The sequence below is a fragment of the Myotis nattereri genome (assembly GCF_964212035.1).
Source record: "Myotis nattereri genome assembly, chromosome: 2".
Lineage (NCBI taxonomy): Eukaryota > Metazoa > Chordata > Mammalia > Chiroptera > Vespertilionidae > Myotis > Myotis nattereri.
Window position 1 is genome coordinate 167,602,352 of NC_138076.1, and position 25,109 is coordinate 167,627,460.

The following is a 25,109-nucleotide window of genomic DNA, read 5'->3' on the forward strand; positions in this document are numbered from 1 at the left end:
TCAAGTGGTCAGAGCAGAAATACAACTAAAATTGAGGCTGGCTCAGCCCCATAGCCTTGGCCCTCATCCTATAGAGAAGATTAAGAAATTTCACTTGTGGGTATACTATATATAAGGCCATAATCTTAAGAGGCCTTTGCAGGAAGAAACTGACCATACATTTATTTTCAGAGAGGATCAGAGGGTCAAGGACAGAGCTAAGCCAGGGAGCTGGCATGGAGGTAGTCTTGACTGAAGCAGAGGTGTTGGCCTTTAGGTAGAAACAGGAAGGAAACTGCTATTGTTCTCTCCTGAGAACTTTCTTGGGAGCTGATTGGAAGGTGGGATGGCAGCTGAGCATTTGCTCTGCTCTCTCCAACTCCTCATTCCTTTCGGCTGGGGTGTCTGGAATAGGCAGGGAGCTGAGGTGGTCTCTAGGCTAAGGTGGGCTGTGAGGAGCCTCAGGGCAGGGCTGTCACTGTGCATGCCATTCACAGAGCTCTATGTGAGGAGGACCCAGGACAGTGCCCCGAAATAGGGAATCATTTTCTCTCTTTCTATCCCAATTTTTTCTCCCTGCTACTTTTCCTCTGATATCTATATTGCTATCAATGCAAGAATTTTACTGAATAAAATTAAATATTCTTTTTAATATGTTCCTTCTCTCACTCCCCCTTCTCTTTCATTCATTCATTTCCCCTCCACTTATCTAATGCTAATTGAATCTATTAGGTGACAGGACTATTCTAGACACCGAGGATACAGAAGCTATTAGGACAGGGGCTTTGCTCTTAAGACTTACACGTTAGAGGATGATATTCACTTCCTCCCATTTTCTGGGATCATTTAAGAGAAAGGACTCTTCAGATGAACTTAGCCTTCATTCCTTAAATAGTCAACAAGTAGTTATTGAGGATTTGTTATTTGCTAGGCTTTATTTTATTTTATTTTATTTTTTTTAGGCTTTACTTTAGATGTTCCTTGTTAAGAACAAAGACAGGAGGAGACACACTTACTTACTTTCTTTCTTTCTGAGTTGTTATGGAGCTGTAGATCTTGCCAGGAATTTTTTGGGAAGGGAAAAAGGAGAAGTTGGGTCTCACAGTACCAAGACTGGACTCTCCCAGAATGCAGTGGGATATTTGCTAGTGGCCAGCTAGGTTGATTTACACTTTGTGCATAGACAAAAATAAAAGAGTGAGGAAGAGGCAGAAAGGGGAGGGGTAGAAAGGACAAGAAATGAGAGGGAAAAGCGATCGTTGTAGAAATGGCCAGTGAAGCTGTGAGCATTTTCCTGTGTGGTGACTGGGCCCCCGGTGGATGGTGTCATCTGGTTTGTGAAGTTTCCCAAGCTTGCTTGACTGGGGAGGGCACTGGGTGAGGAAAACGAAGACTTCTGTTTTGGAAAAGAATGAATGCTGAGGCCCCTGAGTGCTGACAGCCCTTTTGCCTCCTCTTCTTTCCCATAACTTTTCCTCCGGGTGAGGCGGTGGGGCCTGGGTTAGAAGGTCAGCCTGGGCTGCCTGGCCAGCATCCTCCTCAGAGCTGCCTTCACCTCCTGGTTCTTCAGACTGTAGATGAGGGGGTTTAGCAGAGGCGTCACCACACTGTACTGCATGGAGAGCACTTGCTCCAGGACTGAACCAGAGGCTGGAGTCATGTACCTGGAAGGCAAGGGCACAAAGGGATAAACCGAACTCAGGACAATGGCCACAGTACTGTTGGCAGCCACAGTCTACCCCATGCCAGAGACTCTGCAAGGAGGGTCCTCAGAGTGAGCCGACCAGCACTGGTGGCGGCAGCTAGAAATGACTGTATGGTCAGTGAGAAGTTAAGCATTTCTGCCTTCAAATGCCTTCAAACATGAGTGATCTTTTTTTGTTAATCCTCACCTGAGGATATTTTTTCCATTGATTTCTGAGAGAAAGAGAGAGAGAAAAGATGGAGGGAGGGAGAGAGAGAGAGAGAGAAAGAGAGCGAGCGAGAGAGAAATAACCATCCATTGGTTGCCTCTGGCAAGCACCCTGACCAGGGCTAGGGATCAAACCCGCAATCCAGGTACGTAACCTTGACCAGGTGCATGCCCTTAACCAGGAATCGTGACCCTTCAGTGCGTGGGCTGACGCTCTAACCACTGAACCCACTAGTCAGGGCCAAATATGAGTGATCTTATGCAGAACATTACAGGAGCTGCCCTGGGCACAAAAGTTCTGCAACAGATCAAGTGCTGCAGGTTAGAGTAGAACTAATAATAATCCCATGCATTTCCAGAACACTTCATACTCCCCAAAGCACCTTTCTTTAATAGCTGTGATGATAATGTGAGGAATTTTTATCTTCTCTTCTCTATATATACAACTACATGTTCTCATCCTGTGATCATTCTTTCTTGCAAAATTGTAAGCTTAATCCAATAAAACTGTCATTGTTCCCAACATTCCCAACTCTGGGAGTTACCGTCAGAATCATAGCACATTATTTTTATAATGCGTAGGGGACAAACATTTGCCTTTTTAGGTGCGTTTTTCCCTGGCTTAGAAAAGATCAAGCTTGGTAAACACAGTGGAGGGTAAACATGTGTTCAGCACAATATATAAGTTCAAAGTAATAAGATTAAAATTTTGGCTGTATCTTGTTAAAGTGCCACTGGGAGTATTTCCCACAGAAGCATTACTTATTATTATTAGCAATGATGTCATCATCATTGAAATGTTCTTTGTGAGTTCTGGTATGCTTGGTTAAAAAAGTTACTTGTTTTACTATGATTTTTCATCATCTACTTTATCTCTCCTGACATTTCTGTGAGGTAGGTAGGAGAAATCTTACTGTCCTCGTACAGCACATGAGGATACTGAGACAGAGAAAGATGAGATTTGCCCACAGGCTCAGGTGAGCTCTCCTAGACCCGTGGTCAGCAAACCACGGCTCCCAAGCCACATGCGGCTCTTTGGCCCCTTGAGTGTGGCTCTTCCACAAAATGCCACATGCGGGCACGCATGCACAGTGCGACTGAAACTTCGTGGCCCATGCGCAGAAATCGGTATTTTGTGGAAGAGCCACACTCAAGGGGCCAAAGAGCCGCATGTGGCTCGCAAGCCGCAGTTTGCCGACCACTGTGACCTAGACCATTCTTTACAATTTTTTCCCACCTCTGACTTCTCTCCAAGTCACAAGCAGGTGAGACGAGTATGGAGCAATTTGTGCAAATCCATCTGCATTTCACTAATAGAGAGCTCAGGCCATACTTACTGTGTCTCCTATAAATGAGGACTCATCAGCTGGAGCTGTTTATGTTTGAGAGAAGCATGGTAGGAAACAGCATGAGGCTTGAAGCCAGTGAGACTTGTTTTAAATTATGGCTCCATGATTAACTTGTTCTGGGACCTTTGGGAAATTACCTGGTTACTCCTCAAACTCGGGTTCCTTATATAAAAATGGAGTTACCAATATTTTTCTTGTGACATGATACATGCCCAAATCAATCATGTAAAGCACCCAGTGTCTTGTAGGTGCCTAATAAATAGTTATAACATAAATAAGCTTTGAAGACATCACCTTCCAGCAGGAAAGAAAGAGAGGATCTGTTTCAAAAATATGTTTTTATTTTTTTGAATAAAAATCTACTAAAGGCTCCCTGATTCCCCTTTGAGAACTCCGAAATCATAGGTTAAAGTAATTAGGAACATGTTTAGTCCTTGAATAAGCTCATTTTTCAGAGTCGACCATTGAGGCCTCAAAAAGAAATGGATTTTTCATAATTCACACAGTTTGTTCTCTGCAGAGCCAGGACTAGAGCCCAGCCTTCTGAATTACATCACAATTATTATCCTGCTACTTTTGCAATGCTTGGATCTACAGACCAAGGCCACTTGGAATATTCTACATGTATATTCAGGAGGTACAGTATGACATACCTGAAAACTCCTGAACCATAAAAGATGGTGACCACAAGAACATGAGAAGAGCAGGTGGAGAAGATCTTGCTCCGACCCATGGCGGAGTTGATCCTCAGGGCAGTCATGATGATACGGGTGTAGGAACCCAGCAGTAGGACAAGGGTGCCAAAGCCCAGGACCCCCACGGTTGTCAGGATGGAGGCGATGCTCATGTGGGAGTCAGAACAGGCCAAAAGGAGCACTGGAGGAAGCTCGCAGACAAAACTGTGGATGACGTTGGGGCCACAGAAGTTCTGTTGAGCCAGGAGAAGGGTGTTAACGAGGCTACTCCCCATTCCTATGGCCCAGGATGCTCCCACCAGGCCAGTGCACACCTTCCTGTCCATAGCCACCATGTACAACAGTGGGTGGCACACAGCCTGGAACCGGTCATAGGCCATGACTGAAAGGAGGCAAGCTTCAGTGGCTCCAGAAAATATGACCAAGAAAACCTGGGTGAAACACCCAAGAAGGGATATGGTCTTCCACTTGGAAAGAAGGTTCTCTAGCAGCTTAGGCACAATGATTGAGGAATAGAAAGCATCCAGGAAGGAGAGGTGACTCAGGAAGAAGTACATGGGGGTGTGGAGGTGGGAATCAGCCCTGATCACCAGCAGCATGAGCAGGTTCTCTGTGAGGATCAGGAGGTAAGTCACCAGGAACAGTACGAAGAGTACTACCTGGACCTGAGGATTGTTGGATAGTCCTAGGAGAACAAACTCGGTGACTGTGGTTATGTTGCCAGTTTCCATGGAGCAGACAAGTTTTCCTTTAGAGGGACAGGAACAGAGAAGAATGCTGAAATGGCTTATCAGTCCCAGGACATGCCTGGTGATGAGGCATTGTCAGTAAAGCTTCTTGGCTAACACAGAACAGATCATGCAGCAAAGGCAACCCTGCCGAGTGAGATCTCATCAGCCCTTCCCAGCTTAAGACAGTCACCTACTGGCCAAGGTGGAGAGGTGGGGAGGAGGAGTGTAGAGAATCAGACCTAGGAAGGAAAGAGAAGAGAACAGCGACTATCCAGACTGGAAAGGGAAAGGAAGGGAGTTGGGGATAGATGCCAGAGTACTGAGAAGTGCTATTCTCCCGTTCCAAAAGGAACTGAGTTCGAACCACAGGAGGGCTGGCTGGCATAGTGAGTCAGTAATAAACGTTTGGCTGGCATCCAGCTGACAGACCATGATGACTGTTTTAATGATTGCTATGGTATTGGGATACCTGTTGATGGTACAAGACGTTTTTCTGCCACAGTTTGTGAGTTAAAAAACAACAAAATAGCCTCATTGAATAAAAAACAGTATGGGAAAACTATATGGTTTCTAAAGTCCATTTCAGCTTAGAAATCCTAAGGACTGAGGAATGATCTTCCGGGAGTATTTCTGGTACTAAGTAGAAATTCCTCCCCTTCTGTGTCAACCCAAGCAGAAGTGGCACACAAAGGGGCTTGCTGGTTTCATGGAAGCCAGGCAGGAAGGAATCCTCACAATGGAAAATCACTTACTCCAAGGGCTTCCCGTACAAGGGTTTCTGTGAAATTATAATGTCCACTGTTTGCACTGTAATCTCAGGATTTAACATGAGAGTCCACGAAGACTGAGTTATTCTCTAAGTTGGTATCAGGAGATTTGGATAAAACCAAGTCAAACTTGGACCATTTTCTCCACATCACAGGGATGGTAAAGCCAAAACAAAAACAAAAACAAAAACAAAAACAATAAAGGGTAAAACATAAAAGAACTCCTAGAACACCTGGTAAAATGGACAGTTATGGAGTTTAGTCTAAATCAGAGGAAGGTAGACTGGTCACCCCTCCCTTCCTGAGAGAGAACTCAGGAAGATGATAGATGAGGATCTGATTTCTATTCATGAACTGTGCACTCACAGGTTCCCAGAGTGAATAGTTTTAGAAGAAGATGCATTTAAATGAGATGGAGATTTGTCTTCACAGACCAACAAGAGAGGCTCTCAGTGGAGGCTACAGAATGGTATCTGTTCCAACACAGAAACAAAAGCCACTGACGTGGTTAGAGCTCTCCCGACCTCGTCCCTCCTTTAGAAGATGCAGAGTGGAGCTTCTGAGCAGGGTAAAATCCCTGTGGTCTTTCTATCCGAAGGGAAGCCTTTTTGACTCTGCTGCCCAAATAACAGTGGCCAGAGGGACTTGACCTAGAGAGTCTGGGAGGTCCCTGGAGAGGCCCTTAAGCAGGAGGTCTGATCTGCATCTGAATGAGTTCTCTAGGGCCAACTATTCCTCTCCTGTATCACTCTTGTTTCAGTGGGTTGCATCACATAACTGGGACCCTAGGATGGCCAGCAATTTCTAAGGATAATATAGTGTTCTAAGGTTTTTTAGTTCTAAAGGTTGGATTTCCCTCCCTCCTTCTTTATCTCCTCTCCTCTCCTCCCCTCCCCTCTCCTCTCCTCTCCTCTCCTCTCCTCTCCCCTCCCCTCCCCTCCCCTCCCCTCTCCTCTCCTCTCCTCTCCTCTCCTCTCCTCTCCTCTCTTCTTCCTTTTCCTTTCCCTTCCTTCCCTTTTTCTTATGTTTTAAATTTATATTTGTCATTATAAAAATAAGATAATGATAAAAGACAAAAGTGAAAAAAGTTATTGAAGATCTTTAAACATAAAGATATTAAAGATACTTTAATGATAAAAGAAGAAAATAAAAATGTGTCATCACTTATTGCAACTCAAATGAAATCCAAACAGATTAAAAACTTTAAAACAAAATTTTATTGTGGTAAAAACTTTTTATTATGGACAAATTTAAATATATACAGAAGCAGAAAGTATATGTAAGTGGTGTGTATTTTCTGGATATCACATGTTCATCCGATTATGCATGTAAGTCACCAAAGGTTACTTTCCTCTCCAGAATTTATCTGCAACATCAACAGTCAGGGAGCTGATTAAGTATAACTGGAGCACCCCTTTGACTATTTTAAAGGTTTTACTGATTACTTGTTCTCTTTTCACAGACTATAACTCTGCAGATCCTTTGCTTGGAAACTTAGCCATTCAGTATTTGACCAACATTTATATATTACAAAATGATTGCCATTGTAGCAGTGATTAGTACCTCTATCACTTACATAATAATCATTGTTAGTGGTTACGTCCATGTAAAAATCGTCCAAACAAATTGAGAAATTTGTGAGTTTATTTGAGCCAAACTGACAATAATTGCCAGGGAGTGAAATCTCAACGGATTGAGAAAAATGCGTTGGAGAATGGCAGTTTTGCAGCTTTATACATTAGAATAAAAAGAGGTGATGTAAGGAGGGTTACATGAAATCCATAAGGGGCAGGAGCAAGCAAAGCAGATTGAATAAGAAGCAAAATGGAGGGACATACTTCTTTTACATCGGTGGGTACGGAATAGTTAATAATTAACATGTACAACACATAGAGTTGTTATGCAGGGAACAAGATGAACAAGATGACAGTGAGGGTTCTGTGGTCTACCGCTCTGGTGCCTGGGTTGTGCCTTGAGGGTCTGGGAAAGATTATGCTGACATTTCAAAGGTATGTTATTTTAGATGCAAAAAGACAACAGACGGCTCACTTGAGGCAAAGATTGACCTTTGTAAGAAAGCCACAGGCCTCTGATATTTCTTTTTTATTATTTATGAGACATAGCATTTTTATCCTTTTATTGTCAACCTTTTTGTACCTGATATTTAAGGTAAAATTCTTTTAAGTAGCAAGATAATCTCTTTTAGTTAGAGTACTGAGGCTATTTACATTTAATATAATTACTGATTATATTAAATAGTTGGATTATATTAAGTAGTTGGACTTAACTTCCCATCTCACCATTTGTTCTCTATATAAATTTCTTTTTCTCTCTCTTGTCTTCATTTGGATTAACCATTTTATTTATTTATTTTTATTTATTATTATTATTTTTAAAATATATTTTATTGATTTTTTACAGAGAGGAAGGGAGAGAGATAGAGAGCTAGAAACATCGATCAGCTGCCTCCTGCACATCTCCCACTGGGGATGTGCCCGCAACCCAGGTACATGCCCTTGACCGGAATCGAACCCGGGACCCTTCAGTCCGCAGGCTGACGCTCCATCCACTGAGCCAAACCGGTTTCGGCTGGATTAACCATTTTAAAAAATCACTCCATTCCTTCCTTTCTATTAGGAGACAGTCTTTTACTCCTGTTTTAGTTGTTGTCATGGATATTACCACACTCATCCTATAAGTTAGAACTTTTACTGCTTCCTGGGCAATATAAGGATTTTAGCATAGTTTTAATGTTTGTTTTTTACCTCCTCCAACGTTTTGTGCTGTTATTGTTGTGCATTTTTATTATATGTATGTGCATACATGTATACATATGTATGTATGTGTATAATTCCTCAAGACATTATTAAGTTACTATACAGATCAATACTAATTTGAATTTTCCCACATGTTCACATTTTCAGGTTCTCCTAATTTTTTTCTCTAGTTCAATGTTTCCAGTTAGGAACATTTTTTCTCTATATAAAGAAATCCTTTCAGTATTTCTGTTATGTAAGTATGCTGGTGCCAAATGTCTTAAGCTGTTGTTTGTCCGAAAATATTTCCCTTTCATTTCTTTTTTAAAAAGACAGAATTTTAAAAATTTTATTTATTGATTTTGAGAGAGAGAGAGAGATACTGATTTGTTGTCCCACTTATTTATGCATTCACTAGAGGCCCAGTGCACCAAATTATTGCACAGGTAGGATCTCTAGCAGCTGCCAGCTGCTGGCGGGCCTTCCTTCATTTCACACCACCCCCTGGTGGTTAACACATGTCATAGTGAGCGATCGAACTCCTGAGGGAACATTTTACATATTAGGCTTTTATATATATAGATTGGTTAATTCTTGTATGTGTCCTGACCAGGGTTCAAATCCACAACCTTGGTGTATCAGGATGGTGCTCTAACCAACTGAGCTACCCAGCCAGGGCCGAAAAAGCAGAATTGTTTTTAAAAAATATATTTTTATTGATTTTAGAGAGGGAGAAAAATAGAAACATCAATGATGAGAGAAAACCATTGATTGGCTGCCTCCTGCACGCCCCCCACTGGAGATTGAGCCCGCAATCCAAACATGTGCTCTTGACTGGAATCAAACCGGGAACCCTTCAGTCTGCAGGCTGATGCTTTATCCACTGAACCAAACCAGCTAGGGCAAAAGGCAGAATTTTAACAGCTTTTTATTAACAGGTTAAGTCATGGAGTTATAAAGTAATTAGAAATTTTTGGAAAGGGTATTATTGTTTTTTTAAAAAGGCACATGCAATACATAAATAATATCTAGTGTTTCATTGGTATACCACTTGCAAAAGGCGCTGGTTAAAAACATTCCAGACAAAACACTCCATCTAATATTTTAAGCCCCAGTTTGTTAATTAAGCTTGTGTGTAGCATGGAAAACCTCTAAAAAAGGTGGGGGGGATTCATAATCAGGCTGAGGTAGAGACATTGGCAATACTTAGAGTTGTCAGCCAGACTCCAGACAGGAAAACCAAATAGGTATTTTGTGGGGGTGGGGTTGGTGTTACTCTATCTGAAATACTGTGCAATTACTCAGCATACTAGATCTTCAAAGGAAATGAAAAATTAACATGATAAGGAGGTTCCTGCATTATTTGGACTATATGGCATAATTATATTTAGCAAATTCAGATAGTCTTAACGCAAACAGCTTCCATCAGTTATGAAGATAATTAACCATATGGCTTTTTTCTTATTCTGGATAACAATACAGAACTGATGAGCTATAAAAGATATTGTTTTATGTCATAAGAGTGCTAGTTTTTTTTTAAATTTATGTTTATAAGCATTCACTGCTTGAGGCAATGTTAGGCTTGGTAATTAAAAACAATTTTATCACAGCAAAATGTATTTATTTCATTCTAAAAGAATAAAATGCATGAAGAGAAACAGCTTTTATTTTTGTTTGCAACTCATGAAATTGAGTTATTTTGCTGATGTGAAATAACAATAATTCATTTTAGGGCCCTATCATCTTCTGAAAAAGCCACACACCCCTTCTTAAATGTGTCAAAGTTATAGCACGTCCCATCCCAGACTTGGACAGAGCAAAATAATGCGGGCAACTGACTGCTTACCTCAAACAAAAGATAACTAAAGTGTTGGGATCAAACCATGGCGAAGGGAGCATAGCCAGATGAAAGGAGACGTTTTATTTAAAGACAAAATTTCTCAAATGGCCCTCTGGCATAGGCAGTTTCTACTGTCACACTCATCAGCCTGTATATGATCTCCTAACTTTAAGTTTTTCTTCTTCAAGGGCTGATTTGGATTGACTTGTAGAGAATGATGTCCATATGAGAAAGAGATGTCTGTGGTTACATGTAAAACTGTGTGATAGGTTTGCAGAAGTTACAGATGAAGACCGTAGTTAAGATGTCAGCGATGATCCATTTATTTGAAGGTCAAGCTAGCTTTATTGTATACCCTGAAGCCCTTCTCAACAGCATTGACCCAGGCAGCTGTTCTCAGGTACAATCTAGGTTATACCTTATGGCTGTGCGATTGATTTGCCTGGCAGAAAACTCCATAGCGTAAGCTAAGCCAGATGCACAATGTTTTTCTTGGATGCACCTGGTAATATTTTGGAATCCTGCTGTGAGTACAACGAGAATAGTTCCATAGCGCTTTCCAAATTTTCTTCCTAAACTCTTTTGAACATACACGAGCAAGCGGTAGTTAGAATCTTTCATATTTGAAGGTCAAACAACCATAACAGACATGATTTATACTCTTCAGCCACTCAAAGTAAGATACTGTCACTCCTTCAGCATTCAAGTAGAGATCGGGAATAACCATAATGTTCCTTTCCAGAAAAATCTTAACAGCTTTTCGAGTTGTTGGTCTATGGGTGGCTTTGGCCATGATCTTGGCTTGGACTCTGGATGCACTGGATTCAGTCAACTGCTTCTCATTGGCAGCAGGGATCAGTATGCCTGCTTCCAAGATATTTCCTTTGTAGAGCTTTGCCTTGAGGAAGCCCAGGATCTATGTGTGTTGCAACTTGAAGTATTCTAGTTTTTTTGTTTGTTGTTTGTTTGTTTTTAGGTCAATGCCATCTAAATTCCCTGTGTTCCCGGATTCACTAACACCAGCACATTTAGCACCAATACAATGCAAATATCTCAGAGTGCAGCCCACATTGCTGAATTCCTGAATAACAAATGTTTTCTCTCCAAACCCGGAAGCCATTCCTAAAATGCTTATGTAAGAAGCTTCACTGAGGAAGTTTTCAATCCCATGGAAGTGGGCCAATGGTAGAGCTACAATTGTGGGTAACGCTTTGACTGATGCGTTTACCGGTAATGCGGGCATGTGCATTCATATCCAAGTGCCCTATGGTGCAGACATTGGTGTCAGCAATCCCCGACAGCTTCCGCTCACCTGGGGAAGTCGCATCAATGCCAGGACCAATAAAGCCCTTTTTTGCTAGTTCCATGGAGAACCTCCTTGTGGTCCTTTCCAATTCATTACCATAGTTCTTGGGATTGATCTAACCTCCAGCTTGAGCACCTTTGATGGGCCCATAAACCACAGCGCATTTACACGTCAAACTTCTACTTCGTCTACACTCACATCTTTGCTGTAAGAGACACCTGCCTCGCAGGGCGCGCAGTGCTGGCTGCGCTGGGTTCGGGAGCCCTGGATGACCTCCCAGGAGCCGCTGTTGAGCTGGATGGGGAAGGGCATATTCAGCACGTGGTCTCCATGCGCCAGGTCCTGCTTGTGCTCCTCGTTCTCCCGGGTCTTGACGTGCTGGGTCAGCTTGCCCTCCAGTACTCTGGCATGGAGGGGGGGGGGGGGGAGGGGGGGGGGGAAGAAGCCCTCCACCTTAAGTTTGGGCCATCCTCGCGGTCCGCGGCGCGCGGGGTGTAGGCCTGGGCTGTGGAACCGCGTCGCTCGGCCAGGGCAGCAGCAGCGTTTCCCCGGGCGGCCGCGTGGGGGCGCGCGCGGGAGGCGCGCTCTCGGAGGCCCTGGGCCGGCTGCCCTCGTCCCTCTGCTGCCGGTCGCTTGGCCGCCTGACCGGGATGAGCCGCTGCGCCCCGCGACCCTGGGAATGCGGGCGCCCTGGCCCCCAGCGCGCGCCCCCCCTCAGCCCAGCCCACCAGCCCTGTGGTGGCGGAGGAGCGCTCCATTTTTGAGGTACTTTTTCTTCCAATTTAAGGTGCATTTTTGAGGTATAGAACTCTAGTTTGCATTTATTTTCTTTCATTATTTTCAAATATCAACCCACTGACTTAAGGCTTCTGTCCTTTCTGTTGGGAAACCAGTTTTCAGTCTAATGGTTGTTCCTTCAAAGGCAGGCTCACCCCCACTTATTTCCCAGGTAAAAAGTACAAATGGAGGCCCTTGACCCAAGGCCCTCTCTTGTCCCCTCATTGGGTTGGTTCTTCATGAGCTCAGAGGGTCTTTGCGTAAAAGAATTCATCCCACACCGTCAAGCTCCGCGCCGCTCAGGCCTGGTGTGCACACTCTTCTGAGACCTGCAGGTGGACCCGAGGCTGTTTGGGCAGGGAATTTTAGGGTCCAAATATTTGGAGTCTGATTTATGGAGTGTGCTGGCTGTGGGCGGTGTATCAGCTGGATTCCGCAGGACTGGCACCCCGTGAAGAATGTCAGACACAGGAAGCCCTAAAACACAAATCCAGACCGAGAGCACATCTGCCTGTGTCTAAAGGTGGTCCTGTTCAAAGGCGTCCAGGTAAAAACGTCCAAACCTGTAGAGAATTTTTAGTATGAGTTTATCTGAGCCAAACTGCTAACAATTGTTGGGAAGCAAAATCTCAACGGATTGAGAAAATGCTCCGGAGAATGGAAGTTTTGCACGTTATAACTAGAGGCCCGATGCACGAAATTCGTGCAAGAGTAGGCCTTCCTACCCCCAGCTGCCGGCACCAGCTTCCCTCTGGCACCCGGGACCCAGGCTTCATTCTGGCCACCGGCAGGCACCTGACACCCGGGCTTCCCTCTGACCTCTGGCTTCATCCGGAATGATATCCAGAATGACGTCCGGTCTAATTAGCATATTACCCTTTTATTATTATAGATCAAAGGGGAAGGTATAAGAGGTTACATGAAATCCACTAGTGGTAAATTAGGGAGGTGAGAGAAAGCAAAGTGGCAAAATTTCTGAGATTGGATAAAAAGTAAAACAGACATATACTTCTTTTATAGGGTAGTTAATTAACATTTATAGCACGTAGAGATGGCATGCTGGAGAACAAGATTATAATGAGGGGCTCCTGGCTCTTGTTCTGGTGGGAGAATGTGCTCTGAGGGGTCTGGATAAATGGGGGTTGCTGACATTCCCAAGGTATGTTACTCTAGATGCAAAAAGACAATGGACAGGTAAAGATTGATCTTTCTCAAAGAAGAGACCAGCCTATGGTATGACTACCCACTATTGCTCACTTTCAGTTAGGCGGTTTTAATTTCAGACCATCCTCTGTGGTTACTTTGGTAGGTTTCTGAATTTGTAAGGCTTGCCATGCAGGCCTCTGCTGAGCTTGTCAGGTTTAGTATTGGCCCCTTTTTCATTCACAAAGGTAATTTGTCTTTTGTCTTAGGCTATTTTAAATGTTTTCTCTTTGTTCTTCAGTAGTTTATTATGAAGTGCCTAGCTGTGGTTTCTCTATATTTATCCCGATGGAGGTTCATAGTAGTTATTGAGGTACTCTCTCTATTCTCCCAACCCACTCTTAAAGCCTTGTGATGTGCAGAATCTGGAAAGTGTATTTCTCCTTTGACAACCAAATCTTCTTAGGTTCTGGCACTACAGGGAGACTATTTGTTATTTCTGTTAGCATCACGCCAGCAATAGTTGGGGTTCTGCTTTCCAGCTTTTCCTCAGAACTCCCAGAACTAGTCTTCTCATGCCCTCTCAGATAAAGCAGCAGCAAGAAAGCTCCCCCTCCTAGTTCTATAAGCCCCGACTGAGCTCCCGAGATAGCAGCACAGATGGGTAGCACCCCTCTTCAGAGATCTGAGACTCAGCCCCTGGAGAATCTCCTGCAGGCTTCTAGTTGCTGATGCTCCAGTCCCTTCTCTTTGTTCCCCTAGTCCTAAACTATTTCCTGTACTTACTATCTCAGCACGCCCCACACTGGGGATCGAGCCGCAATCCTGGTGCAACCCAGGCATACGCCCTGACCGGGAATCGAACCTCCTGGTTCACAGGCTGACGCTCAACCACTGAGTCATACCAGCTGGGTTTATGTTCATTTGTTTAGAAAGGAGTTTAAAACTACCTTTCCCCCTCATGTAATATGTACATTTATATGTGCAAAATTTACTATCTTTGACAAATAATCCTAAATAGTCCTTTCTTATAGGAAATATTTTTGGACTAGGTGGCTTTTTCACTATCTGGGAAATAGCTATGTTGGAATAGTTATGTAAATCACAGGATATTAGAAATAAAAGGAGCCTTCATCATTTTTCCTGTTGTGCCTCCTTTATAGGGGAGGAAACTGAGGCCCACAAAGCAGAATCACTTGCGCAAGGCCAATATGGATTCGTGATCTTATGATTGTGGGGGAGGAGCAAACTTCCCTCTACCCTCAAGATTCTTCTGTCTGGTCTGATAATCAAATAGACATGAGACAGATTAGCAAGAGAACATAACCAAATTTAATACATACATATGTATGGGAAACCCTCAGATATGAGAGAGTCAGAGACCCCACATGCAAGAGAGGTTCATAGATATAAAGAGAACGTGGGTATAAAAGACATAATGAGCTTCAAAATGTCATTGCAGGATGATTGGAAGAGTAGACATTAGTAAATATAAATTTGCCCTACCCTATAAATAGGTCAAAAGAAGTGATCTCTGATAATCTCTTATGGGCAAGACCTCTAATTCACATAGGTAGTTAAGGGGAGCGGGCAGAAGTTTCTCTTGAGCCTATGGCTAACGTTGCCTTTAGCTCAAAACAATCTGCATACCACAGAGGGACATCTTGTAGTGACTCATTCTGGACCCCCACATAATCCAGACCTTCTAATATACAGTGCTATTCATTGAACCAAATGCAATACCATATCTGGACATTCTATCCCTACATTCCACTATCCAGTAAGAGCTGATAGGGCAAATATCTTTTTTTTTTTTTTTTTCGAATTAAAGAGTCACATTTCTTGCAATCTGGAACTCTGAGGGGGCATTTCGCTCTCCCAAGTCTCGAAGTGATAAGATGGCCGCAACACCAGATTTATAGAGGCAAAAATTACAAGGGTATTGGAATGGGGAACCTGGTTCGCAAAAAAGCAGTTTATAGAAGCAGAATTAAGCATGTTAATTATAGTTTTGGGTCTCCGGATCACTGCGTTGACAGAAACACATTTTCTAGAGCCCTCGGGTCTTGGGACCACTGAGTTATCAGGAACACATTATCTAGAGCCATCGAGGCAATTTAGAGTCATTGTGCTGTCCTGGTTTTTGGGACCAGAAAAATATGCTTCCTAAAACCAGTAAGATCACAATCAATGGGATATTCACATTACAATCAATAAGGCATTCAATCGAATGAGATGATTTATATAATTCAGAAAATCAAAATAACTTTTCTATTGTTAAGCCAAACAGCAGGGTTAGAGTTAAACTACAGTTTCTACTTGAGATGGTTGCTACCATACTTCATTCTCAGGAGATTCAGAAGAGCTAGTCCAGTCTGGAAATCTGAGCTCCTCTTCAAAGCTGAAATCTGAGTCTTTCTCCCATGGCCATACTGCTTCCTGGAAAAGTAGCTGACTTAAAAAATACACCAGTTAGAGTGGTGTGGAGTGGGACACACTTTACAGTTCTAAAATGTTGCCATTTCCTTGAAATTCTCAATATCCATGTTTGATATTTTTTTAAATTCTCACCCAAAGATATGTTTATTGATTTTAAAGAGAGACAAGGGGGTAGGGAGAGGGGGAGAAAGAGAGAAACATCAATATGAGAGAGAAATATGTCGGTTGCCTACAGTACACGGCTGATATCACATGGCATCCAAACATGGAGAGTAGACAGAGAGGAAGCAAGCTCTTCATGACCCTTACGAGGGCACTATTCCCGTTCATGAGGGCTTCACCCTTATGATCTCATCTAACCCTAATCACTTGCCAAATGAAATAATACTATTGCATTGGTCATTGGGTTTCCACATATGAATTTGGGTTGGGGGGACATAAATATTGGACCGTAACCTTTCAATTTTGGACTTCTATACACCCAAACTGTGAGAAAATAATATTATGTTGTTTAAGCTATGTTTGTGGTTCTTGGTTACACTAGACCTATAAAACTAATACAGACTCCAACTACCCTTCAGGAATGGTTTTGAACTTCAGTGATGAGTGGGTTGAGAAATCTTCTCAGGTTTCTTGATTAATATAAAGCTAACTGAAAATAGCATATACATAAATAACTTTCCTTAATCTTTAGAGAATTGAAAGAATTATTACCTTTTTAAAAAATATTTTTTGTTGATTTCAAAAAGGAAGGGAGAGGGAGAGAGAGATAGACACATCAATGATGAGAGAGAATCATTGACTGGCTGCCTCCTGCACACCCCACACTGGGGATCGAGCCTACAACCTGGGCATGTGCCCTGATGGGAAAGCAAACCATGATCTGATCGTTCATAGGTTGATGCAGCCAGGCTATTTCTTACCTTTATAAAGGAACATCTCTCAGCCAGACCCCACAATTAATTCACAGCGTGGGGCTGTCAGGATAAAATCTGTGTATTTCCAACCACCCCAGGGAGTTGATCCGTAAACCACCAGAGACGAAGAACTTGAGGAGCCCCAGATAAGGTCAGTTAATTAAAAAATGAAATTATTTTCTAGGATTCTATCAAGCGGTGCTGGGGCCGAGGTCTTCTTCCCGCGCCGCCTGCACTGCAAGGAGAGGGAGACTTGAACCCGTTCATGCAAACTAGGAGGCGCTTTCGGGATTAAAGAAATAATGAAAGACAGACATAAAATAGATTAAAAGCTTGGACTGGGTGTGGTGCCTGCCTTCTGGAGGGGCAGTGCACACAGAGAGAGAGAGCCGGGCAAATATCTTTTACATCACATTTATTTTATCAGTTGTTTGCTGGTTTCCTTGCTTGGCAATTACGATGTGCTTGGGACTCACTTGATTTCCAAGTTCCCAGTTATGCCGTAGATCCTGGCATTTCTGCCCATGAGTCTCACTCCCTCTTCTGAGTTAGTGATGATGTCTACATAATAACTTCTATTTTTCAGACACCAAAGCTATGCCCTAGATGTCACAGTCTCATGGGTAGGAATAAAAGAAATTTAATTTACTAGGCAGTGAAAGGATAAGCAGTCCTCACAGTGCTGCTTCTACCCTCATGACCCTATCCCAACACAAACTAAGGGAGGAGATCCACTGACTGCATACCATCTTCTGTTTTTCTTCTATGTAGTGTTCACTCTTTGGTATCTTACACTTGCTATGTTGTATTGAAGAGAAAGGAAGCTTTCTGCCTGAATTTCCGAACCAAAACAGTTTTGAGTGATGATGAGATTTTGTGAGTGTATGTGTTCTTTCTGAAAGATGTAAACTTGTTCCAAAAAATTGGAACATTTCATGCATTTTGCTAATATATGGGGAAACTGGGATAAAATACTTGAAAAGGGACTATTCAAGAAAATATACACTCACTATACTTAGACACATGCAAATGAGTCCAATTTTCTCGATCACCCATTACTCAGACTGTGTCTTAAAAAGAATTCCCAATAAGCCCTAGGTAAGCCCAGATAGAGTATTGTCTGTGCTACATGTGAGCATGAGACAGTCTTCTCCATATGGGATTGGATGTCAGATGAAATTGTAGGGGAGTTGAAAAGATGAAAGAAATAGCTCATCACTTAAGCAGTGTCTCTGAGGGCAGCACATTCAAGTACTGTATTAATGAAAATTCTGACAATGGAGTTTATTATGAACCTATTGTATTTGACTCTTGATTCCGAATTAAGCCTCAAAGGTAAGTTTCCAGAACACTTTCCAGAAGGGGATAATGGCCACACATTTCTCAGTGTGTTTTTAAAATTTCTACCTTTTCATCTTTCTATCCCATAATTGTCTCTCTTTGATTCCTGAATGTTCCTCCCTATACAAAACTATCCACAGCTGATACTCTTGTTTGGCTCTTTGCCTTGATCCCAGAGACCTAAAGATCCTGGCTTGGCCCTGCCCTCATTCTTACATCTTTTCACTCCTTGTATTGGATCCTACCTGTTCGGTGGGGTGCTGTTCTACCAAGTTGGAGTGAAGATCCATGGAGCCTGGGTTCCTGACAACAGTAGGATGGGCAGAGTGGAGCTCAGGGGACAGGTCATCTGGGTGAAACACCTGGCAGAAGCCAAGGAGGTCTTCTTCCTTGATTGAATGATTAGGGTCCAGGGTAGCAAGCTGGTTAAACAGAGTGCTGGCTCTTCACGTTGTGGGCCTGGACCCCTGGTGGCTGCTCTTCAGTGCTGGGCAGTAAAATTCTCAAATTTTGGGATGTCCAGGAATCTGGAGGCCTGATGCTTCTGTACCAAATAAGAGGAGGTTGTGAGTGTATGAGGGAGAGAGATCCCACCACTGGGCTCCCCTCCCTTGCCTCCACTGTCCTTAGGGATCTTGTTATCACTCTCTACCTGGAATGGCATTACTGGCTTTGGGAGCTGCAATTCCCTGATAATCATGTGGCCCAAAGGAAAGAGCTCTTGCTGGATGTTAGGAGACATAGTGTTATTAGTTTTCAGAGCCTGTGTTTTCATTAGGAAAGTCAGGAAAATTTCTAATGCTTGCTTCAGAGGAATATTAAAATTAAGTAAAGGCTTAAATCTAATATGGTTTATCCAATCAAAAGTGTTCCTCATATGTAAAGGTTTACAATAATTACATTTAAAATGTATGTAAATATGACATTATCTGTCAGTTATTCTTTTCATGGTTTCAACACTGATCAATTTAAAGTATAAAGCTTTATCTTTTTAAGAGGAATGGATTTTATTTCAGTAGGGCCAACTCTCTAACATAGGATCAAATTTGGTTCCAACAGGGATCTAGGGAGTTCACCTTCTCCATTTCCTGGTTCAGGCAAGACCATTCTTGAAACACATCAAAGTGATTTTTTAAAAACTGTTTCCAAAGTCTTCTGCAGAACGTGGTGTTTCTGTCTTTCTGGACTACCCAGACCTCTGTTTCTCAATAGTCACTAATTGGAAAGTCATTTCTAATGTCTAAATTAAAATATTTAGTGTTGTAGCCTGATTTTTTTTTAGTATTTTTTCTATGGTAAATAAATGGACATCTCCCAATGTTGGGGCCCCGGACTCTCATTTTATTGATTTTCTCCTTCTAAGTCCTTTTACTTCTAAGTCCCTGATGTTTAATTCTATTTTCATGGTTTTTCTTTTTTTTTTTTTAATGTATATATTTTATTGATTTTTTACAGAGAGGAAGGGAGAGAGATAGAGAGTTAGAAACATCAATGAGAGAAACATCAATCAGCTGCCTCCTGCACATCTCCTACTGGGGATGTGCCCGAAACCCAGGTACATGCCCTTGACCGGAATCGAACCTGGGACCTTTCAGTCCGCAGGCCGACGCTCTATCCACTGAGCCAAACCGGTTTCGGCGGCTTTTCTTTTCTTATCCTCATTCTTTATTCCGTTATTCTCAGAACTGAATGAAGAGGATCTCCCAGTATTTATTATGGTGAAGTCCAGGACTGATTCTGCAATTCCAGGGATTTTTGTTGGGGATGAGGATGGAGGAGGAAGCTCTGGCTCTATAGTTCATTAGTTAAGAGTGATGGGAGGCCAACTCCTTCCCCTTTAGAAGAGATATATATTGGAAGTATAAGCTTCTGAAGGCTCAAGACCGAGATATATTACTAGCCATTACACCCATTTCTAGAAGGATGCCATTTCCCTTAGGGACTATCGTAGAAGGTCACTTACCCAGTCCTGGATGCAGGTGACATTAAGCAGTTTCTCATCCCTGGGGTAGATACAGAAAGGAGTCATTCTGTTACCAGGGTCTGGAAGTATCTCCCTACAAGTCCAGAGTCCTGCTCACATCCTTAGTTTGGAGTATAGCCAGTCAGGGTGGGAGAGGCCAGAACTTATGGGGAAGCTAAAGATCTTTGAGCAGTTGCAGAATATGGCACCAGACATCTGGTCATTTGCAAAGCATAGTGAATCATGGCCACCAGACCTGTTTAACCAGTGCTGGGCATTACGAGTTTGTCAAATGCCTCTGTACTGGGCCATTGCCACTGGAGCAGGTCCTTGACTTCTTACTTGTCTCCTTTTCTTTTGCATGGAAAATTGATATGAGACTTGAATTCTCATTTTATTCTGAATTTCTCCCTCACCTATCACTTTAGACAGCAGAAAAGCAACAGCAGATTTAGAATTTAGGATCCTAAATCTAACGTGGTCTTTGGTCCTTGGTCAATAGGCAGATGTTCCCAGGGCCCTACAGTGACTTTTTTGGAAGTCAGTCTTCCTTGAATAAGGGAGAGCATTCTTCAAGCTCAGGTAAGCTTGGCTCTTTTGACTTGTTGATCCTTAGGGATCAGCATCCAAGAAAAGTTTTCTCTGTATCTCATGAAGGATTCTGCTTGGCCATTTCCTTTATCACTCTTGAGTGGAGTGGAGGTGATTGACCAGGTTTGGAGAAAGATCAGAGTGGGTTCTGTCTGGACTGGCTGTATTTATAGATCCCCAAGAAGGCTTGGAATCTTATGAGCTCTGTTTTGTGGAGGGCTAGAAAAGCATAGAGTAGTTCCAATTCCCAGAGAGACCCTGTAGTAGTCAGAACCTCTTTTTGATTTTCTCCTCCCTTTGATTCCTGCACTCACATACAAAGTCTCCTCAGTCTTTTCATGGGATTTGGAAGTCACTGAATTAAATCTTATTTTATTCTGACCTTAGAGGATATTTCATTGGGCTCAATCATTTATACCCTTGTTACGCAAAGTCTGATCCAGCAGCTTGGCATTAGGAACCTGTTAGAAAAGTAGGATGTCAGAGCCCCACCTAAACCTACTATATCAGTAGCTTCTTTTTAAACAAGGTACCCAGGTGATTTGCATACATGCAAAAGTTTGAAAAGCCCTGATATAAGTTCCTTCTTCGATGGGTGAAGGAAGGTGATACCAATATGGCCTTCATGCTATAATTCTAGGCTCCTGGGTATTTTGCATATATTCCTGGAACACTAGAATTTGCATTTGGGCATTTGAGAACTATAACTTGGCCATCTTGAATAATCATTCCATTCTGACCTCCCCACTATTCAGTCCCTATGCCAGCTCTGCTCAGTCCTTACAGCAGAGCTGGGAAGCTACTCACCTCTGCATTTGCTCTCTCTCCTCTACTGAAAAGGGCCATGTCTGACTGAAGGTTGAGAGTGTCCCCAGGTCCTCAACAGCCATCCCAAGGGACAAAGGGATCTTGCTGTGTCTGTCTAGTTACTGGGCTGGACAGAAGAGAGACTGGCAGTGATCATGGAAGATCAAGGAAAGCCAATGACAATCTTGACTGAAGGGGAAAGGAAAAGTGGACCTGGACTCTAGCTCTCAGTTAAATGGAAGGTCTAATGATGAGACTTTGGGATGAACTCCTTATTTCTTCCCACCACTCCCGGCTAATCCAAACCTTGGAATACTGCTTTTTTACCTCGAGTCCGAGCATCTTCCTGTAGCTGAAAAATAATGAGAATTCAGAGAGAGTCAGTCAGAGACTCAGTGGCCAGTTTCCTCTGGCTATAGACTTGGTCAGACATAGGGATGTCTGTGTGGGGGTATGGGCTTCCTGGGAAGGGAATTAAATTCTAAGTTTCCAGAAAGCAGAATTCGTGTTGTTTTCTCTCTCTCACACCAAACCACTTGGACCTAATGCCCTGCATACAGCACATGCTCAGTAAATGTTTGTTGAATGATGGATAAAGAAATGGGATGAGCCCTGGCCTCTTTAGGGGCAAGAGACACTCTGCCCTTTCACCCTCCCCATTGAGTCTCTAGTGGTTCTCTGAGGTGAAGCTTTAAGTATCGGTGAAGGACCTTTTAAAAAAATTCTTCTTACTCATCCCAAAGTACATTGCTGCTTATGAGACACTTTGGGCCGCCTAGCTCTCAGGAGCCGGCTGGATGGTCTTTCTATATAACAGTGCTCTGGAGCTGGGTCTTAATGTTTACATCATCAGAAAGAAAGTACATTTTAATTTGGCCTCTCCCTGCTATCTTTTGCTTTCCTTTCTTCTCTTAGTATTTAAGTACAAAAATTGCTCTTATAAGTCTGGGTTAGGGTGTCTATTTTGTCCGCACCGGCCTGGAGGACCTATGAGGGCAGGGGTTGTGACTGATGGACTCTATGAAGCAGCACCAGATGAGCGCTTCAGCACTGAGGATGTCAGATGGGACTTTTCATTGCTACAGAAGCCCTGAGGATAGAAATCAAACACACTCAAGTCCTACTAGTTCAAGTCCTTCCTGGAGGAGACTCATGACTCAGGGGACTAAAGTGCTGGGTAGATTGGAGGTGCCCTAACCCCAAGGTGAAACTTGGGTGAAATATGAAGCTTCTGATCGCTACCCACTGCACTCTTGCCATATGGAGGAAAGACTGCTATAATTTTTCATAGAGTTAGTCCCAGACACAGTAACAGGATACAATGACATGACTTCTTGAACTATAGAAAGGGATGCAGTTGTAAGGCCAAGAGTGGTTGAGATAGTGAAATAGTGGAGTTTATTTTCAGTGGCTTCTCAATCTCTTTACCTATCATTCTCCCCAACTAGGAAGAGAGGACTACTGTTTTTAAGACCACAGGAGGCTTATATTATATTTATATTTAAATGGAGCTATGTTTTTACTCAGAGGAACACAAGTTAAGAAATCTGTGCAGATGTTTCCCATTTCCCATTTTACAATATTAGTATTTGCTCTAAGTTTTGTGTAAAATACAAGCACATTGTATAGACAGTGCCTGTTGCTCTCCACTGTAACAAACAGAAAAAGAAAAAGCCAAGGCTTGGTAGGACCATAGGACCAAGATATAGCGATACTGTGAGCAAGCTAATATAATAACTCAGTGCTTGGGCAGGCCAGTAATCTAGAGCATGTTTGATTATATTTTTAAATATTTGATTAGGATTTGAATAGAAGAAAGACTGAAATCTGTATGGAGGAACAGCAGAGGAGGAGGGTTGTTTCTGTTTAGCAAAGAAATTTAGCTCTGGCTTTTAATTTGCATTTCCCTGCAGGTAATAGACATATGCTCTTAATAAGGCAATTTACCATGCCACTTGGGGACTCCTCCCAACTCAGTCACTTCTCAGCATTTCCTATAACCACATAGGGTATTCTTGCTGAGAGGGTTTCTGGTAGAAACAGTTTTCTGTCTATGTGATCATATTTCCACAAGGGAATGGTTAGGCATCTTCTTGCCTCAGCTTCCTGGACTAGATGAAGACACGAAAATCTTGATCAGAATCAACATCACAGTAGGTTATGGAAAAAAAACGGGAGCAAAGGAAAGTGATGTGGCCAGGGAATTTAGAGAATTGAAATTTAATATTACCTCCTTTTGTATATCCCTAAAAGCCATCCTCACCTGACAGAAGACAAAAAATAATGGAAAAATTAATATTATAGACTTTATTACAAAGGGATTTTATATATAGAACTAGAGCAGTGATGGCAAACCTATGACACGCGTGTCAGAGGTGACACACGAACTAATTTTTTTGGTTGATTTTTTTTTGTTAAATGGCATTTATATATATATATATAAAATAAATATAAAAAATATAAGTCTTTGTTTTACTATGGTTGCAGATATCAAAAAATTTCTATATGTGACATGGCACCAGAGTTAAGTTAGGGTTTTTCAAAATGCTGACACGCTGAGCTCAAAAGGTTCGCCATCACTGAACTAGAGGCCCGGTGCACGAAATTTGTGCAGGGGAGGGGTGTGTGTCCCTCAGCCCAGCCTGCACCCTCTCCAATATGGGACATCCCTCTCACAATTCAGGACTGCTGGCTCCCAACCACTTGCCTGCCTGCCTGATTGCCCCTAACCACTTCTGCCTGCCAGCCTTATCACCCCCTAACCACTCCCCTGCCAGCCTGATCAACACCTAACTGCTCCCCTGCTGGCCCAATTGCCCTCAAGTGCCCTCCCCTGCCAGCCTGGTCACCCCTAACTGTCCTCCCCTCCAGGCCTGGTCCCCCCCAGTGGCCCTTCCCTGCAGGCCTGGTTCCCCCCAACTGCCCTCCCCTGCAGGCCTGGTCACCCTCAACTGCCCTCCTCTGCTGGCCTGGTCACCCCTAACTGCCTTCCCCTGCAGGTCTGGTTCCCCCCAACTGCCCTCCTTTGCAGGCCTGGCCCCTCCCAACTGCCCTCCCCTGCTGGCCTGATCTCCCACAACTGCCCTCCCCTGCAGGCCATCTTGTGGTGGCCATCTTTGGCCACATGGGGGTGACCATCTTGTGTGTTGGAGTGATGGTCAATTTGCATATCACTTTTTTCTCAGATAGGATTTTCCAGTCAGTAGGCTATAGAGTGTGAATGCCAAGAGACTATGGCTTCCTAGCAATAAATCCCATTGACTTTCACTCTACATATATTTCTGGGCCACCATTTCTTCATATGAGAAATGGGTGAAATACAGAAAGTTGTTTAAAGAGGGCTGAGTTGTAAAAGGAATATAAATGAAACCCACTATTATATTTCATTTCTGTTTAATTGGTTCTTGTTCTGAAGCTAAACATAGCTATTAAACACATATTTGTATTTAAAGTATAACGTACAAGAAGACACCAAATGTTGGTGAGGATATAGAGTAGCTAGAACTCTAATACACTGTTGGGAGGAGTGCAGAATTGTATGATCACTTTGGAAAAAGCTCTGGCAGTTTCTTGTAAAACTAAGTATGTAACTATGCTCTCACCCAGCCATAGATGAATATAATGACATTTGGAAACCTCAGTTGCCTCATTGAGGAAAAGATGAGGACTTTAAGAAAGATAGCTGTATCTTCTTTGGTGGAAATAGAGTTGTTTTTGTTGATATTCTGGAGTTTTAACGTGTATAAGGGTGCATATGGTAGAATAGTCAATGGGGCAGACAGTATCAGTTATCAAT

The 25,109-nt window shown here is 42.8% G+C and overlaps 1 protein-coding gene and 1 pseudogene across 2 annotated transcripts; both read right to left on the reverse strand.

Annotated features, from left to right (window-relative positions):
- Positions 1-1,480: 1,480 nt before the first annotated feature.
- OR5BS1 (olfactory receptor family 5 subfamily BS member 1) lies at positions 1,481-4,666 on the reverse strand (the record flags this gene model as incomplete). The annotated part of the gene is made up of 2 exons (XM_081083995.1): positions 1,481-1,643; positions 3,894-4,666. 2 exons carry the CDS (start codon positions 4,664-4,666, stop codon positions 1,481-1,483), a joined length of 936 nt encoding a protein of 311 aa, XP_080940121.1.
- A 5,685-nt stretch (positions 4,667-10,351) lies between these two features.
- LOC308513939 (glutamate dehydrogenase 1, mitochondrial-like) lies at positions 10,352-19,981 on the reverse strand (annotated as a pseudogene). Its single transcript has 3 exons — positions 19,916-19,981; positions 18,169-18,374; positions 10,352-11,738 (listed from the first exon to the last, which is right to left on the reverse strand). The product of its transcript is annotated as a glutamate dehydrogenase 1, mitochondrial-like (transcript).
- Positions 19,982-25,109: the final 5,128 nt, after the last annotated feature.